We start from the raw sequence: 16,505 nt of genomic DNA, 5'->3' as shown, positions 1-16,505 counted from the left end.
CTGTTACTAATACTAACGTAACATCCCTGTTCTGGGGCGAAAATAGCAGATCTACAAGCTCACAATCCGTCACAATGCGAAGGGTTGTGAGTTTGTAGATCTGCTATTCTTGGCGAAGAGATTTGATCTAGAAGTGAAATTCTAGCATCCCTAAAGCCCTGGGGTGTCCGGTATACAAAGTATAGGGTTTAAAGTCAGTCTGGTAAATGTTTCAATTCATACGTCTTTCACTGGTATATTTTTCACAATAATCATTCCACATAAATCAGTTTTTGACAACTTCTGGAAACACTTTTAAGCACTTTCTTGGAGAACCTGGAGAATATCCTCAGGTGCTATGACTCCTGTGTAGACAAACACTGTAATGATAACGGAGCTGTTGCCAAAGAAGAATAACTGTTACACAGTATGACGCTGCCATTTCAAACGGACACCTGTTTTTAAATATTCACAAGGTATTTCATCTACGTATGCTTTAAGGCTGCATGGTGTTTCTTCAGGTGAGGCAGTTTTGGGAGCACATGTTTCAGTGTAAGCTTGCACCCCTCCCGTCAGGGTGGCTGGAGGCTGGTGGAGAGGTGTGTACTGGACAAGAGGCCCTGGCAACAGCAGAGACCACCCTGCTGGATATGTCAAACACACAGTACACTGTGTACAAGGCTGTGTACGCCCTGGCCCAGGCCCTCCATGACATGTTGTGTGTGCCAGGAAGAGGCCCTTTCACTGGGCACAGCTGTGCCACTCTGCACACAGTACAACCATGGCAGGTGTGATACTAATTTACAGTTTCCCTGTTAGCGTCTAATTTAGAATAATAATTAATATGTAAATATGACATTGGGGTTTAAAAAAATAAAGCATGAAAAAGGACGCAGCAAGTATGTAAGTAGCCTTCTGAAGCCCATAGGTCACGAGCCTATAGCTTCTGTTTCCTTAGCGTGAAACAGCTTGATGTACAAGTACACGCCCTGGACATGGTAAATGGTGCATTTATATAGCGCATTTACCCAAGGCGCTTTACATAGATTGTGCATTACATTATCCATTCACACACACATTCATTACATTCATCCATTCACACACACACAATCATACACTGATGGCGGAGGAAACCATGCAAGGAACTTGCTCACCGGGAGCAACTAGGGGTTCAGAGTCTTGCTCAAGGACTCTTCCACACTAACTCTGGGGGAGCCCGGGATCGAATCGGGAACGCTACCCACTGCTACCCTAGTGACACTAGCTACACCAGCTACCCCAATCCAACGCTGAATGTCAAGCAAGCAGGCATTGAATACAATTTCTATGACTCAGACACCATAACCATAAGGCCACAATAAAAAAAATAGATAATTAAGATGAAAAATGTATTATAATTTGCATGTGTACTAATTGCATGTCGATAAATGTTTGTGTTTGGAACAGTAACATACTGTAGTTACACAGAAGACTTTGTAATGGCCAGATAAGGTGCTATACTGTAGGTAAAGTGCCCACTTAGTAGTCAGATGGGTGGGCTGTGAACACCTTTAAAATTTTAAAATGTGCCCTGATTAAAAAAAAAAAAGATGAGAATTAATGACTGTTTTAAAAATCTGTTATTTTCATCATCTTGCTCATCATCATTTCTAGCTTGAAAGATCAACTTCACCACATCATTTGGCGACCAAGTATCATTTGACGAGAATGGTGATGCAATACCAATGTATGACATCATGAACTGGGTGTGGCTCCCCGACGGAAGCGCCAAGGTTCACACAGTAGGCGTGTTCAAGAGGTCGGCCTCCGCAGGTGAAGAGCTCATCCTCGATGAAGGCAGAATTTTCTGGAGCTTTGAATCCACAAAGGTCACTTCGGCATTCCAAACTAGCTAACGTTGAGCTCATGCTGTGAATGCTATTTAGTTTAGACTGAACCTGACCGTTGATACTCTCCTCTGCAGCCTCCTCGGTCAGTGTGCAGTGAGAGCTGCTCCCCTGGAACCCGCTTGGCCATGAGGAAAGGAGAACCTGTCTGCTGCTTTGACTGCATTCCTTGTTCTGCGGGAGAGATCAGCAATGAGACTGGTAGGTTTACATTATGTAGCAAAAGGCAATGTACAGTATGTTATCTTTTAGGGTTGATACTGTGCTGCTGGTCTGTCCATCTAATACTGCCCTCTTTGTCAGACTCTACAGAGTGCACCAGCTGTCCAGAGGACTTCTGGTCCAGTCCCCAGCGTGACCACTGTGTCCCTAAGAGCATAGAGTTCCTCTCCTACCATGAGGCTCTGGGGATCTCCTTGACGACCATCTCGTTGCTGGGCACACTCGTCTGTGCCGTTGTCCTGGGAATCTTTGTCCGCCATCGGAGCACGGCCATGGTGCGCGCCAATAACTCAGAACTCAGCTTCCTCCTCTTGTTCGCGCTCAAACTGTGTTTCCTGTGTTCTCTTCTGTTCATTGGACGTCCCAGAATGTGGACTTGCCAGCTGAGACATGCAGTGTTTGGTATCAGCTTTGTCTTGTGTATCGCTTGTATCCTGGTAAAGACTATGGTGGTGTTGGCCGTGTTCAAGGCCTCCAAGCCTGGAGGAGCAGACATTATGAAGTGGTTTGGTGCAACGCAGCAGAGAGGAACAGTTCTGGCTCTTACTGCCGTCCAGGCAGCAGTGTGTGTCGCATGGCTCGTATCCGCCTCGCCAACTCCTCATAAAAACACACAATACATCAGTGATAAGATAGTCTATGAGTGTGAAGTGGGATCAACAGTTGGTTTTGCTGTGTTACTGGGTTATATTGGTTTACTGGTTCTCCTCAGCTTCGTCCTTGCATTCATGGCAAGGAATCTTCCAGACAACTTCAACGAAGCCAAGTTCATCACGTTCAGCATGTTGATCTTCTGTGCCGTGTGGATAGCCTTCATCCCAGCATATATCAGCTCTCCAGGCAAATATGCAGATGTTGTGGAGGTGTTTGCTATTTTAGCGTCTAGTTTTGGCCTTTTGGTGGCGCTGTTTGGACCAAAGTGTTATATAATCATTTTGAAACCTGAGAAAAACACCAAGAAGTCTATCATGGGTCGAGGTGGCACCAAGACGTAGAAGCATGAATTAAACTAGAAAAGAAAATTCCTATGAAATTTTAAGTGTGCCTGCAGCTCGCTAAGTGTATGAATTAGCATTTTAATATTGGCATTTGTAGCATTAGCAGTAAAAAATGTTTAACATTAGCATTAACATTTTTACGTTAGCGTTAGTGTTAGCATTAGCATTAGCGGAAGTAGCGCTTAGCATTAGCGGTTAGCCGTTAGGTCTGTCGGACTACCCATCGAGTTTGAGAACAGTAACATGTTGGGAACTGGAGTTATGGATGTTCAAAGCCCAGCCAATAGGAAGAAAGAGGGGGCGGGGCTTATCATTACAGCTCGACCCTATTGGCCATCTAAGTACTCACGCCAAGTTTTGAGATGGTACCATGCTGCAAACTGGAGTTATAGCTGTTTAAAGCTCAGCCAATAGGAAGACAGGGACCGGGCTTAAGAGGGGCGGGGAGTTCTTCATTAAGGTGAAGAACTCTGAAACAAGTCAAATAACACCACCCAAAAGCTTGTACGACAACGGTTGATGAGTTATAGCCAAATAAAGTTTTGGCCAATCAGAAGAGCGGGCGGGGCGAAGTTAAACCAATTAAGGTGAAGAACTCTGAAACGAGTCAAATGACACCACCCACAAGCTTGTACGACAAACGGTTGATGAGTTATAGCCAAATAAAGTTTCGGACAATCAGAAGAGGGGGCGGGTTGAAGTTAAACCAATTAAGGTGAAGAACTCTGAAATGAGTCAAATGACACCACCCACAAGTTTGTACGACAAACGGTTGATGAGTTATAGCCAAATAAAGCTTCGGCCAATCAGAAGAGGGGGCGGGGTGAAGTTAAACCAATTAAGGTGAAGAACTCTGAAATGAGTCAAATGACACCACCCACAAGTTTGTACGACAAACGGTTGATGAGTTATAGCCAAATAAAGCTTCGGCCAATCAGAAGAGGGGGCGGGGCTAAGTTGAACCAATTAGGTGAAGAACTCTGAAACGAGTCAAACGACACAACCCACAAGTTTGTACGACAAACGGTTGATGAGTTATAGCCAAATTAAGTTTCGGCCAATCAGAAGAGGGTGCGGCTAAGTTGAACCAATTAAGGTGAAGAACTCTGAAACATGTCAAATGACACCACCCACAAGTTTGTACAACAAACGGTTGATGAGTTAGAGACAAATAAAGTTTCGGCCAATCAGAAGAGGGGGCGGGGCTAAGTTGAACCAATTAAGGTGAAGAACTCTGAAACAAGTCAAATGACACCACCCACAAGCTTGTACGACAAACGGTTGATGAGTTAGAGCCAAATAAGGTTTCGGCCAATCAGAAGAGGGGGCGCAGCTAAGTTAAACCAATTAAGGTGAATAACTCTGAAACAAGTCAAATGACACCACCCACAAGTTTGTACGACAAACGGTTGATGAGTTATAGCCAAATACATGTTCGGCCAATCAGAAGAGGGGGCGGAGCTAAGTTAAACCAATTAAGGTGAAGAACTCTGAAACAAGTCAAATGACACCACCCGCAAGTTTGTACGACAAACGGTTGATGAGTTATAGCCAAATAAAGTTTCGGCCAATAAGAGGGGGGTGGGACTTAAGAGGGGGCGGGGCTTAAGTAATACGTTCCTATTGGCCGTTTAAGTCCAGACACCAAGTTTCAAGACCATGCGGTGAACTGGAGTTATGGCTGTTTAAACCAGCCAATAGGAATACAGAGGGGGCGGGGCTTAATCAATTACAGCTCGTCCCTATTGGCCAGAAACAGTCCAAAGTCGTGTGAGCGTTTTAAAGTTTAAATCACGTTGCTAGGCAAAAGTATGCCAGAGTAATGTGGCACCAAAGTTTCTGAGTCCCCCATTCAAAGTCAATGGGGTTTTTGGGCGTAGTTTTTTGCGAATTACGTCGCCATGGTAATGCGGATCGGAAAGAAAAGCTGCACGTTTTGATGTATATATTGCGGGGGTGGCGTAAATCGCGCGGTAGTTATTACGTGCCGAAATATGTGGCAAAAGTACTTAATTACCGACACAGATATAAAGAGCTAGATGCCTCGTTCGCCTCTGCAGTTAATTGGAGCGATGTGCAAAAGTTCTAGTCAGGACTTCCTGAAAAAACTAAGGGAACGCTGTCAGTCAAAGTGACTACTGGCCAATCACAGCGTGTCTTTTCCGTGACTTATCCAAGGACCACAATTCAATTCAACAGAGCCAGTTCCGATGTTGCGCTGCTCAGCTGTTCTTATAGGCTGCATACGTAAAGACCAGCCCCCACCTGCCTCTGATTGGCTTATCGACTTCCGTATGTGTGACACACGCGGAAGCAATGAACACGGAAGCGACGCAGATTCCCTTAGTTGCTCAATGCATACGCCCCCTAGCCGAAGGAGGCGTCTACCTTTATATGTCTGTGATTACCGACTTAAGTTTGGCGGATTACAATAAATAAGTGTTTTGCGATTGCATGGCAGGCACACTTAATGACAATACTTTCTGTGTGTGTGTGTGTGTGTGTGTGTGTGTGTGTGTGTGTGTGTGTGTGTGTGTGTGTGTGTGTGTGTGTGCGTGCGTGCGTGCGTGCGTGCGTGCGTGCGTGCGTGCGTGCGTGCGTGCGTGTGTGTGCATGTGTGTGTTCATAACAACAATGTGTATATGGAACTGGAAAGCTTTGATTACTGATAATCTTGTTCGTAGATTTAGTTTTTCTACCATTAAACTCAAAGTAGTGATCCAGTCACAGATGCAAACATCTACTTATAGAATGTTGTTGAAATGTTCATTACATTAGTTTGGTGGTTTTAGATACAAAGATACATAGAGCTAAAATAACAGCAGCCACCGCAGGTGCCACAGGAATGTAACAAACTATCCTATATCAACGCTATTCAACCTGCGGCCCCTGCGGCATGTCTATGTGGCCCATCATGGTCATACCAATACAAATATATGTTGTCTACTTTCAGTGTGGACATTCATTTTCTCTCCAAAACCATGCACTAGGAAACTATTTTTTATCTTGTCTTTTTTTATACAATACTTTTTTGCTATTTAGTTCCAAAAGAAGAAACTTCATCATGTCATCATTAATCATTCCATGACAATCTTTTGGTTCAATGAGGTTTGGACTGTAGATGGAAATGTGTCTGTTTTCTGTGTGTTTTCCTGAGCCATCTTACGTTGAGTAGCCTTGTTCTATATTCAAATGACCCAGAAGGTCTAGACTTGGCACAAACACTGTTCATGGGATTGGCATGAGGACAGTCACACCGGGGGAAACACAGGCACACCACTCACTGGGAGCTTTCCGACCGGCAAAGAACCGGTTCGGGTTCTTTCTCCCGCCCGAACCAGAGGTGAGCTTTTCCCCTGGAAACCGAGTTGGTTCCGAACAGTAAAAGTTGGTTCCAGAGCGGGAACCACAAAATCCTTGGTTCCTCTGGTTCAGTCTTTTAAATCTGGTGGAAACGCAAGCTGGTTTGCAGCCGGTTCGCAGGAACGAACCAAAGTTCCAAGAAAGTTGAACGCCACTTGGTTCTTGAACCAAGGTTCTTTCGGTGGAAAAGGCCCCCCTGCTCCATCCTGCACCAAACCTGAACACAAACACTTTTCAGGGGTCTGCCATTATAATGCTCACATATTTTCTCCCAGGGACTCCCAAAAGTGAAGATTTGTCTTAAAGAAAGTATAAATTATTTTTCCAAATCTTTCAAAACAGCAGATCTACAAGCCCACAGCTTCCCCTGACCCCACTTTGAGAACCACTGCTATATAGAACATGACGTATCTGACCTTCTTCTCCTTGGCTAATTGTGGGAAATACAGGGGACCACCAGGGGTCCCTGGGGATTCCCCAGAGGAATTCCCCAAGTGGCCAGCTGCTGTACCTCAGTTATGCCATTACAACAGGCATTTCACAGACACTCTTCATTTGGAGCGATTTACAGTAAGCAAGGTAAAAACCTGATCAAATGCATACAGCTACCGTGTACTGCCTCAGTAATCTAGCATCATAGGTAAACCTAGCATCAGTCTAAACAGTATACTATCAAAATAATTATAATCTGTACAGTGAAACTATAGCTAGGATGGCAGGTCAACAAATGAACCTGGCATCTAAATAGCTACCTTTGCACAAGAATGCATGGACAAGGCTCATCCAGGCAGGGTTACCAAACTGTCTGGGCCCAGAAAAAGGTTATGTATTATCTCACTGAACAGTATACACTTGTTATTAACCACTTGAACCCTAGCCTGGGATCACTTCCAATTTCAGGTTTATGATCAGGTGCGGAAACAGCCTATATCATTTTGTCTACACTTTGGCCTGAACTAATAGGAACTACCAAACAGGAATCTTTTTTTTTTTTTCAACCCGAAACAATTCCCTGCGTTCAAGGACAATTTGAGGGCCTACCAAATAAAACCCTTGATGCGGTGTATAGTTTGGCTTATTTATGAAAGGTTTGTTTGGTATTATGCATCTTTTTGTCCAACTTGCAGTGACAGGCAACTGTGGCAAGACTACACTTGAACCCCAGCATTCTGTGGGGATTCTGGGGTTTTGGCAATGAGATTTGGTCTAGGCCTAGACTAGAGACAGACTAAAACACTCCATAATAACTACAGAGACAACTGAGGTTTGGTTGTCAGACTAGAAGGTTTCGAACAACCTGAATTATCTATTTTAATATGTATGTGTGACACTGACAGATACAAGTGTATTTTTCTTTCATAATCATTCACATGATATTAGAGAACAATTTGCATGATGCTGTAATTAACGATTATGGCCACATGGTGGCAGGCTGTGTTACTGTGAGTTGGTGCACCGTGTGTGTGTGTGTGTGTGTGTGTGTGTGTGTGTGTGTGTGTGTGTGTGTGTGTGTGTGTGTGTGTGTGTGTGTGTGTGTGTGTGTGTGTGTGTGCGTGCGTGCGTGCGTGCGTGCGTGCGTGCGTGGTGCGTGCGCGCGCTAGGCGTACCAAATCTCTGTGTGAGAGTCGGCTATTTGGCTATTTTTGGCCAATAAAATCTGTTCCCCCAGAAAATATTACAGCAAAACAACCTCTCACCATTGTGCAACAGAAAACAAAACAACGTTACGTGACTGTCATTAATTGTATATAATATAACCAAAACAGCTTAAATAATCACTTTGCGTTTAAATAACCTCCTAAATCTGCGTCAAGTATGATTTGTATAACATTTTTACTTCCGGTCGTCTGATTTAAAAAAATAAAAGTAAACATGATGGCAGTGTAGTTAAAGCTCGAGGGTTTTACTTGACTTTCTTTTGAAATACGTCCACGGTCCACCGGAACTCCGGAAGGCCAGCACTTCTGACTTGACGCATGTTGTAGACGGCGCTGTGTGTCGCTGTCGCTGCTTTGACACCGCACACACACCAGCAGGATTAGCCCTGAATACATGACTCTCATATACATGAGAGTCATGCTCGAACTTTAACATGAGGACCAGTGGGTAATCGAGCCCTCAACGGTTTGCGCTAGGAACATCAGATTTCAAAAATAAAGTGCTTACCCAAGCCAACTCTGCTAACGATTTGACGCCGCACAACGTTCATTACACGCCGCTCCCCGGTTGTTAAGTAAAAAGCATTTTTGTCCGAAATTATTTTGTTTTCCATTGGACATCCGGGTCATTTCCTCGCTAGCCCTGAATCAGGGCTAGCGAGGAAATGACCCGGATGTCCAATGGAAAACCAATGGAAAACAAAATAATTTCGGACAAAAATGCTTTTTACTTAACAACCGGGGAGCGGCGTGTAATGAACGTTGTGCGGCGTCAAATCGTTAGCAGAGTTGGCTTGGGTAAGCACTTTATTTTTGAAATCTGATGTTCCTAGCGCAAACCGTTGAGGGCTCGATTACCCACTGGTCCTCATGTTAAAGTTCGAGCATGACTCTCATGTATATGAGAGTCATGTATTCAGGGCTACAGCAGGATGTGTTCCAGTCATAAACTAAACGCTTGTTTGTTTGTTTCTACATGAACGTGAAAGTGATGACAGTGGTGTGTAGTTGTAGTCAGTGGTTGTGTTAAACAACCTGAACATATAGGATAATATTACCCAGAGACTTGTTGGAGAGACGTTCTTACAAACAGACGCGCAGCAACACGGTTGGTTCATTCAGAGGTAAGTCAAGTCACTTGTGTCTGACTGTGAAAGATTTGATTAAACTGCTGTATGTGTTGTCGTCGTTATGGTTTTATATAATGTCAGCCGGCCCTCTTTTACACTGTAAATATCTTCTATAGCCTATATCTTATTCTCCTTTATTTTACCCCTTTTGTTTTATATTGATAATTTCCTATGCATAGGCTACTATACTGTGTTCTATCCGTCTGTCTTTCAATGTTACTTGTATGAGATACATAAAGTGGTTCCTTGTACATAAGCTGAGAAGCTTATAGGATCTCCTTTTAGTAGACCTTGTACCAGTGAACTATACTGTCATGAAACAGTACTTTTTTGATGCAACCTTCTAATTCTTCTATCAATCAAACAAAGCCAGTGGTATAAAGTAACTGAATACATTTACTCAAGTCAATAGGCTGCTGTATTTACTTTAGTATTTCCAATTTCCAATCATTTGACTTCTACTCCACTACTTTTATTAGGCCTACACTACAATTATTTGAAAACTTTAGTTTAGTTAGGCTACTAGTTACTTTGTAGATTTTGATTATTATAATATTACAAAACACACTAACCACTTCAGATATTTCTGCCATTTGAAAGTAGCAGATCTACAAGCTCAGTAAAAGATTTTTTATACATTTTGAACTTTTTGTGAAATGGGACATTCTGCACAATGAGTACTTTTACTTTTGGTACTTTAAGTACATTTTCATGCCAATACTTTTGTGCTTTTACTCAAGTCCATTTTTAATTCTGGACTTTTACTTGTAACAGAATATTTCTACATTGCAGTATTGATACTTTTACTTTTACTACTTTACTTATAAAAGTTGTACATTTTCTACCACTGATGTTAGCCTAAACCCTAGAGTATTATAGGCCACACTGTCACTGTGTGTGTGTGTGTGTGTGTGTGTGTGTGTGTGTGTGTGTGTGTGTGTGTGTGTGTGTGTGTGTGTGTGTGTGTGTGTGTGTGTGTGTGTGTGTGTGTGTGAGAGAGTGAGTGAGTGAAACTTACAGAAGTTTGGAGTTATTTATGGTTTGTCATAAGAAGCTACAACCTGTATAATGCTAATTTAATGCTAAACCTAAAGGTCTTTTATAATAAAAAAAAAAATAACATTCTCATAAGATAACCTGATTTTAACCATAAAACAAATAGTTTGTAAATCATAACAATGAACACCACCATGGTTCTCAAAGTTCCCTTACGGGTCTGTAAGAGTGTACAAATGGAACCAAATTCACCCATAAGAGTTCCATTTGGTTCCATTTTAAAAATAAACACTGAGGAGTTTGCTGTGTCGTTAGGTGTCCCAGAGGTTAAAAAAAATACATACTGTATATTTGTCTCAAATGATTCTCTGTGCACTGATGAACACCAAAGTGGGGGTCCTTGACAGTAAGAGGTTAATAGGGGTGGGTTTCATCAAAGTGGTGAGCTTTGTCTGATGCCTTTTATGGCCATTACTAGTTGTAGTAGTAGCAGTAGACAGTAGTGATATTTTGTATGTATCATCAGACACTCACTTGATTGTGTACCAACTCACTTGTTGAGAACCAGGTTTCTAAGGGTTAATCAAATGTATACAGGTCTGGTCTTAACAACCAGATATGAAAATGGTAGATTTCACGCAGTGTCAGCTGAACATCTGTAAGTGTTGGCGAGCAACACATAAACACAAGTTACACAACAGTCCTGGTGTGACTACGTATAAGATGACCTTATAAGCAGTAGCCTACAATGACACTCCCGTCAACTCACAGAAATGCCTCAGGGGGGGTTAATTCCAAACTGAACTCACCCAGCCGGCTCTACCAGACGGCCCAGTTGGATGACAGGGTGACATTGGACAGCATGAAACTGATACGTCTTCTAGCTTTCAGACGGTGTTCTTTTTCCTTGTAAGACATGCTAGGCCTGTTACAATAATCGTACGTATTCACCTGACAATTATTCGCATAATCCTTAGAATCGTTTCCAATTCATCCGTATAAATTCGACTGTTGAGAAACACTCAACCTCGCACTGTTGTCATGAAAAGAGTGCACGAGTCAGAAGTTAAAGCTCTAGATATACCAAGCAATCTTTGTTCCTACTCACAGTTATGGCGGAAAGTATAAGATCGTGGATACAAGAAGTGGACAAGACAAAACTCATTTTGTCCCTTAGGGACAGGGATGGAAGTTCATTCACCTGGGAGAGCCGCTGCTCCATCTAGTAAGGATGCCTCCCAGGTAGCTAAATTGTATTTATATTAGGGATGGTCCGATCAGGTTTTTTGGAACCGATCACCGAGCACCGATTACAAAAGTTTGATCACCCGATACCGATCAATCACCGATCCGATCAAGTTATTATTTATATATTATTTATATTTTCTAAATGTTAATGTTTTAACTTTAATTAATTAATTCACTCATGAATTCATTTATATATTTGCCTTATAGTTATTTACCAGCATTACTATGTATTTATTATCATAGCAGTAACTAATTATTCCTTCAGCACTGTGGAAATCAATACCCCAAAATGGCCTCAAGTGGGCATACTGATCGGCTGGTTGATCGGATGCACCGATCGGATCGGATCGGTGAATTTACCTTTTGATCTAAACCACCGATTATCGCCGATCACGCTTTGATCGGCCCGATCCGATCCATTGCCGATTGATCGGTAACATCTCTAATTTATATAATTTTTATTAAGGGGTGGAGCGTACATATTGGGGCGCGTTGTAGGCGCTGAAGCGTGTGAAGTCCGACACATTTGAAATGTAGATGCAAAAAACGGGGTGCATTCCACTCCTCGCGTCCTACACGGCCATGTGGAGGACCAGTGTGTCTGAATGGCATAGAACTAATATACATAACAATATACATAAGCACTGTTTACTCCACTTTGACTCCAGCCATTGACTCATTATGAGTTTGATTAGCTTCAGCTTCACCTAGTCTGCTTTATTTTATGCTTTAGCTATTAAAAAAATAGCAGATATACAAGCTCATAGCGCGGCACCGAGCTGTGCTCTGAGCTTGTAGATCTGCAATTTTTTGAAAAAATGTTTTTTTTTTTTTGCAAATCTTTGAATAGGCCTATATCTCTTTTTAAAGCAAAATTAAAAATGTAACTCAAATCTTTGCTTCTGGGGGGTCCCTGGAACAACATATTTTGAGATTCGTGGACACATTTTTAATTTTGGGGGTCCTTGACATGAAAAGGTTTGAGAACCACTGATTTAGAAGAAGGATTTAAGACATTTATAGAATCGATTTTTCAACCGGTTTTTCAAAAATAGCAGATCTACAAGCTAGCTGTGAGCTTTTATATCTGCTATTTTTTCATAGCATAAAACAATGGTTAATGTGATAATGCGTTGCAGGTCTTATTAATCTGCTGTAGGTTTGAAGCTGAACTGGAAAACAAACAGCCTAGAGCAGGGGTCTTCAACAGGGGGTCCGGGACCCCTAGAGTTACTACAGGGGGTCCTCCAAATCTTCCAATCCTTTTTATATTAACAACTTGAACTCTAGTGTCCATATTCTAAGAACTGTAGCTATTTTTGGCAAAGAGGTTTGGTGTAGAGGAGAAAAAGAGCAGAATAAGACAATAAGTACAGAGTGAAAGGTCAAGTTTATTAGGTTATGACGGCTCAAGTGGTTAAATATCTGAAAACACAAATTGACATGAATCCAAAATACACTGTGCTGTCAAAAGATGAAACTATATGGAATCTATGAAAAGGTTGTGGGGGTCCCTGCTTCATCTCTCTCTCAACTAAGGGGTCCTTGGCCTGAAAACGTTGAAGACCCATGGCTTAGAGTTTCATGGCCTCATTCACCCAGTAAACTCCATTAGAGCTGGGTTCTATCTTCTTTCTTCTCAACATGTGAAGCAGCTCTCTGTTGATTCACCAACGTTCTGACACACTTAAACTGATTAGCAGTTAGTAGGTCACTTTGATTTACTGTATGTTGCTCTCTGCCTTTTTTCCTCTTCTCTTCCAGTCATCTCTGAATAACACATACCGATAGTTGTTTTTTAAACATTTTAATAACACATAGCGGTAGTTGGTTATTAAACATTTTAATAACACATAGCGGTAGTTGGTTATTAAACATTTTAATAACACATAGCGGTAGTTGGTTATTAAACATTTTAATAACACATAGTGGTAGTTGGTTATTAAACATTTTAATAACACATAGCGGTAGTTGGTTATTAAACATTCTAATAACACATAGCGGTAGTTGGTTATTAAACATTTTAATAACACATAGCGGTAGTTGGTTATTAAACATTTTAATAACACATACCGCTAGTTGGTTATTAAACATTTTAATAACACATACCTGTAGTTGGTTATTAAACATTTTAAAGCAGCGATTCCCAACCTGTGGGCCTGGGCCCACTGGTGGCCCACCAGTGGGCCATTAGGATGTTGCAAATGGGCCCCCAAATTATTGGCAAAACAGCATTTAACGATAATATAAAAGTTTGACATTGATAAAAAATAGTTTAAATATAAATAAAGAAAATAATAATAATAACACTTGTAGTAATTATAATCTAATCATACAGAGCAGAAAAATGAAGTACTTAACAGAAAAAATACACATGATTACAATAAAGCAGAAAAAAGAAAAACATAAAACATTAAAGAACATTTAAAACATCAGTAAGAAATATGTCTTGAGCTGTGCTCTAAAGCTATCCACAGGCTGCCTGTCTTGGAACCTAAACATAGTTTTCATTGTGTTACTAATAAAAAGGAACTTCATGTATACTACTTTAGTTCCATTGATCTGACGCCAGAACTCACTTTGATTGATCATCAGAATAAACATGTGGGGGGCGTCCGGTTGCCTACTGGTCAAGGCGCATACCACATAGGCACCGCCACATAGGCATGGTTGCCGCCGCGGCGTCGCCGGTTCGGTTCCCGATCCGGACGGCCTTTGCCGCGTGTCACTCCCCGTCTCTCTCTCTCCCCATTTCCTGTCAGTCTACTGTATACTATCAATAAAGGCATAAAAGCCACAAAAAAGAAAAAAAAAGAATAAACACGTGGCCCACCCATCCCACCTCACAACATTAAGTGGTCGGATGGGAGGGTCGCAAACGCTTTCCAAACTTTCCAAAGTGGGCCTTCCTTGACCAGAAAAGGTTAGGTTCCGCTGTTTTAAAGTATTTTCCTATGATTCTATATTTCTCCTTCAATTTATATAAACTTCCATTCACACACAGTTACCTGGAAATCCAGCCAGATAACTGCATGGAAGGTAGAGCAATTAATGTGGATATTGTCACTAATCGGGTGGACACCTTTATGTCCACTATGCCATTAATTTTCAGGAAATGGGAAAAAAAGACTTAGTTAATAATTTATATTTAGTCATAAACCTTTTGTTAATACTTGGTTAAAGATTTACAAAACTCACTGACACACTTAACCGCTTTCAATATGGCTTCACTATTTTGGGCATGTAATAAAAAATGATATAATGATCTCTCCCGTTGAATCCCCAACTGTCCATCTACAAACTTGTAGATCGACTATTTTTGCTGCTTTTGCGTGACACTGTTATATGATGAAGTATCAGCCTCTTCTCCCCCTCCTTCCAATATATTTCACAGGATTTCTCACTCTAGTCTGCAGTCTGCATGTTTTTAGCACACATTAATTTTGTGCTTTGCATTGTGGTCTCATTTGTTTAGCTTTGTATCTTTGCCTTCTTGGTAGGGCTGGGCAATTCATCGAAAATATAACTGTTCCTCTTTTTGCTGGGGGACCCCCTGAAACCCCTCAATCACCCTTCAGGGTCCCCAAACCTCACTCTGAGAACCAGTGCATTCGATTATTTCATCTTTTAGTTGGACAAAATCTCCTCTTCCAAGAGACCTTCTGTTCCTTCTAGGCAAGGCAGGTTTAGGCAATTCAGAGCACATGAAACACATTTTAAATTTTAATTCAGTAAAAAGCTAGAAACAAAAGTTCAACAGAATTAACACATATCTTCTTAATAGGAAACACCTATTCAGAACACAGAGAAAAAAGAGAAGAAAAGTGTTTTGTAATATTAATATAATTTATATCTGCAAAGTAACTAACTGAAGTTTAAAAATAATTGTAGTGGAGTGAAAGTACAGTATTTGGATCCTAGATGTAGTGGAGTAGAAGTAAAAGTATTGGAAATTGGAAATACTCAAGTAAAGTACAAATACCTCCTAAGTACTGTACTTAAGTAAATGTACTTAGTTACTTTTGCAGCAGACGTGCAGTTTCCTAGGAGTTAGTTCTAATCTCATATTGCTCAACAACATTATCTAATCTCATAAAAAGTAGAGGACGGATCCGGGTCTGTAAAAAGAATGAAAACAAAAAACAAACAAACACAGTGTTTGTTTGTTTTTGATTCTGCTGATGAAGACTGATTAAACATGTTGGTTCAAACATTTGAATAAAGGAGACTTTTTATTCATAACTTTTTCCTCCTGTTATTCGTGAGTACCCGGATCATTCCTCTAATTTCATTTTGTATAAAAAAACACGAGTTTTTATTTTGTTTTTATTGATTGAATACTTTGTTAGTCAGAAATGTAAACAGCACATGGTACAGTCAGACATGCTTGTTTTTCTCAGTTGTTATGTCTTAAAAAAGGGTTTTATGTCTCAGAGGGTCTCTCCATGTCATGTTGAAAGTGAAACCAAGTCATTCTTTTGTTTCCGCTCTCTTTGTTTGAAACATCCAGCCTGAACCTCTGGCAGAGGTTTCCTGTTCCATCTCTCTTCCAGTGGCGTCAGTTCAGAAAAAGCTAAGGTATGGCAACATGACTGGTGTCTTGCACGCACGCGACAAGACACCAGTCATGTTGCCATACCTTAGCAACAGGCATGATACATTTATTTTAAGAAGTACATTCTATTTTTCTCCACGTTTCTTGGGCTGGATATGGCGGTTGTTCAAGTGCAGCTAAACTTGTCATGTTAGTAAACGTGCCACAATTAACAATAATGCATTGCACCTGTGCAGCTGACCTGCAGAACCTGGGAATATACCATCTTGTCAAAGTGTGGAGAATATAATTATAATACCTTGTTAAAGTGACCAGTTTGTTACATTTTGCATTTGTAGTTATTTTACTGTAATCTAACAACATAATAACCAGAACAGATAGACAAAGAGACATTCATGGATTTTTATATAAAAGTAACTTTTATTCCCCCCCCCCCCTGGGTATGGCAGCTGCATACCCCTGCCATACCC

The 16,505-nt window shown here is 41.2% G+C and overlaps 1 protein-coding gene across 1 annotated transcript; it reads left to right on the top strand.

The window, feature by feature from the left end:
* Positions 1–1,703: 1,703 nt before the first annotated feature.
* On the top strand, positions 1,704–3,082 carry LOC308286856 (extracellular calcium-sensing receptor-like; the record flags this gene model as incomplete). Its single annotated transcript, XM_080727979.1, has 4 exons — positions 1,704–1,847; positions 1,943–2,066; positions 2,169–2,541; positions 2,800–3,082. The coding sequence occupies 4 exons, from the start codon at positions 1,704–1,706 to the stop codon at positions 3,080–3,082; spliced, it is 924 nt and encodes a 307-aa protein (XP_080584105.1).
* Positions 3,083–16,505: the final 13,423 nt, after the last annotated feature.

This window comes from Nannobrachium achirus (assembly GCF_963921795.1).
Source record: "Nannobrachium achirus genome assembly, chromosome: 6".
NCBI lineage: Eukaryota > Metazoa > Chordata > Actinopteri > Myctophiformes > Myctophidae > Nannobrachium > Nannobrachium achirus.
The sequence above is the reverse complement of the archived record's forward strand: the minus strand, read 5'-3'. Positions and strand labels throughout refer to the sequence as shown.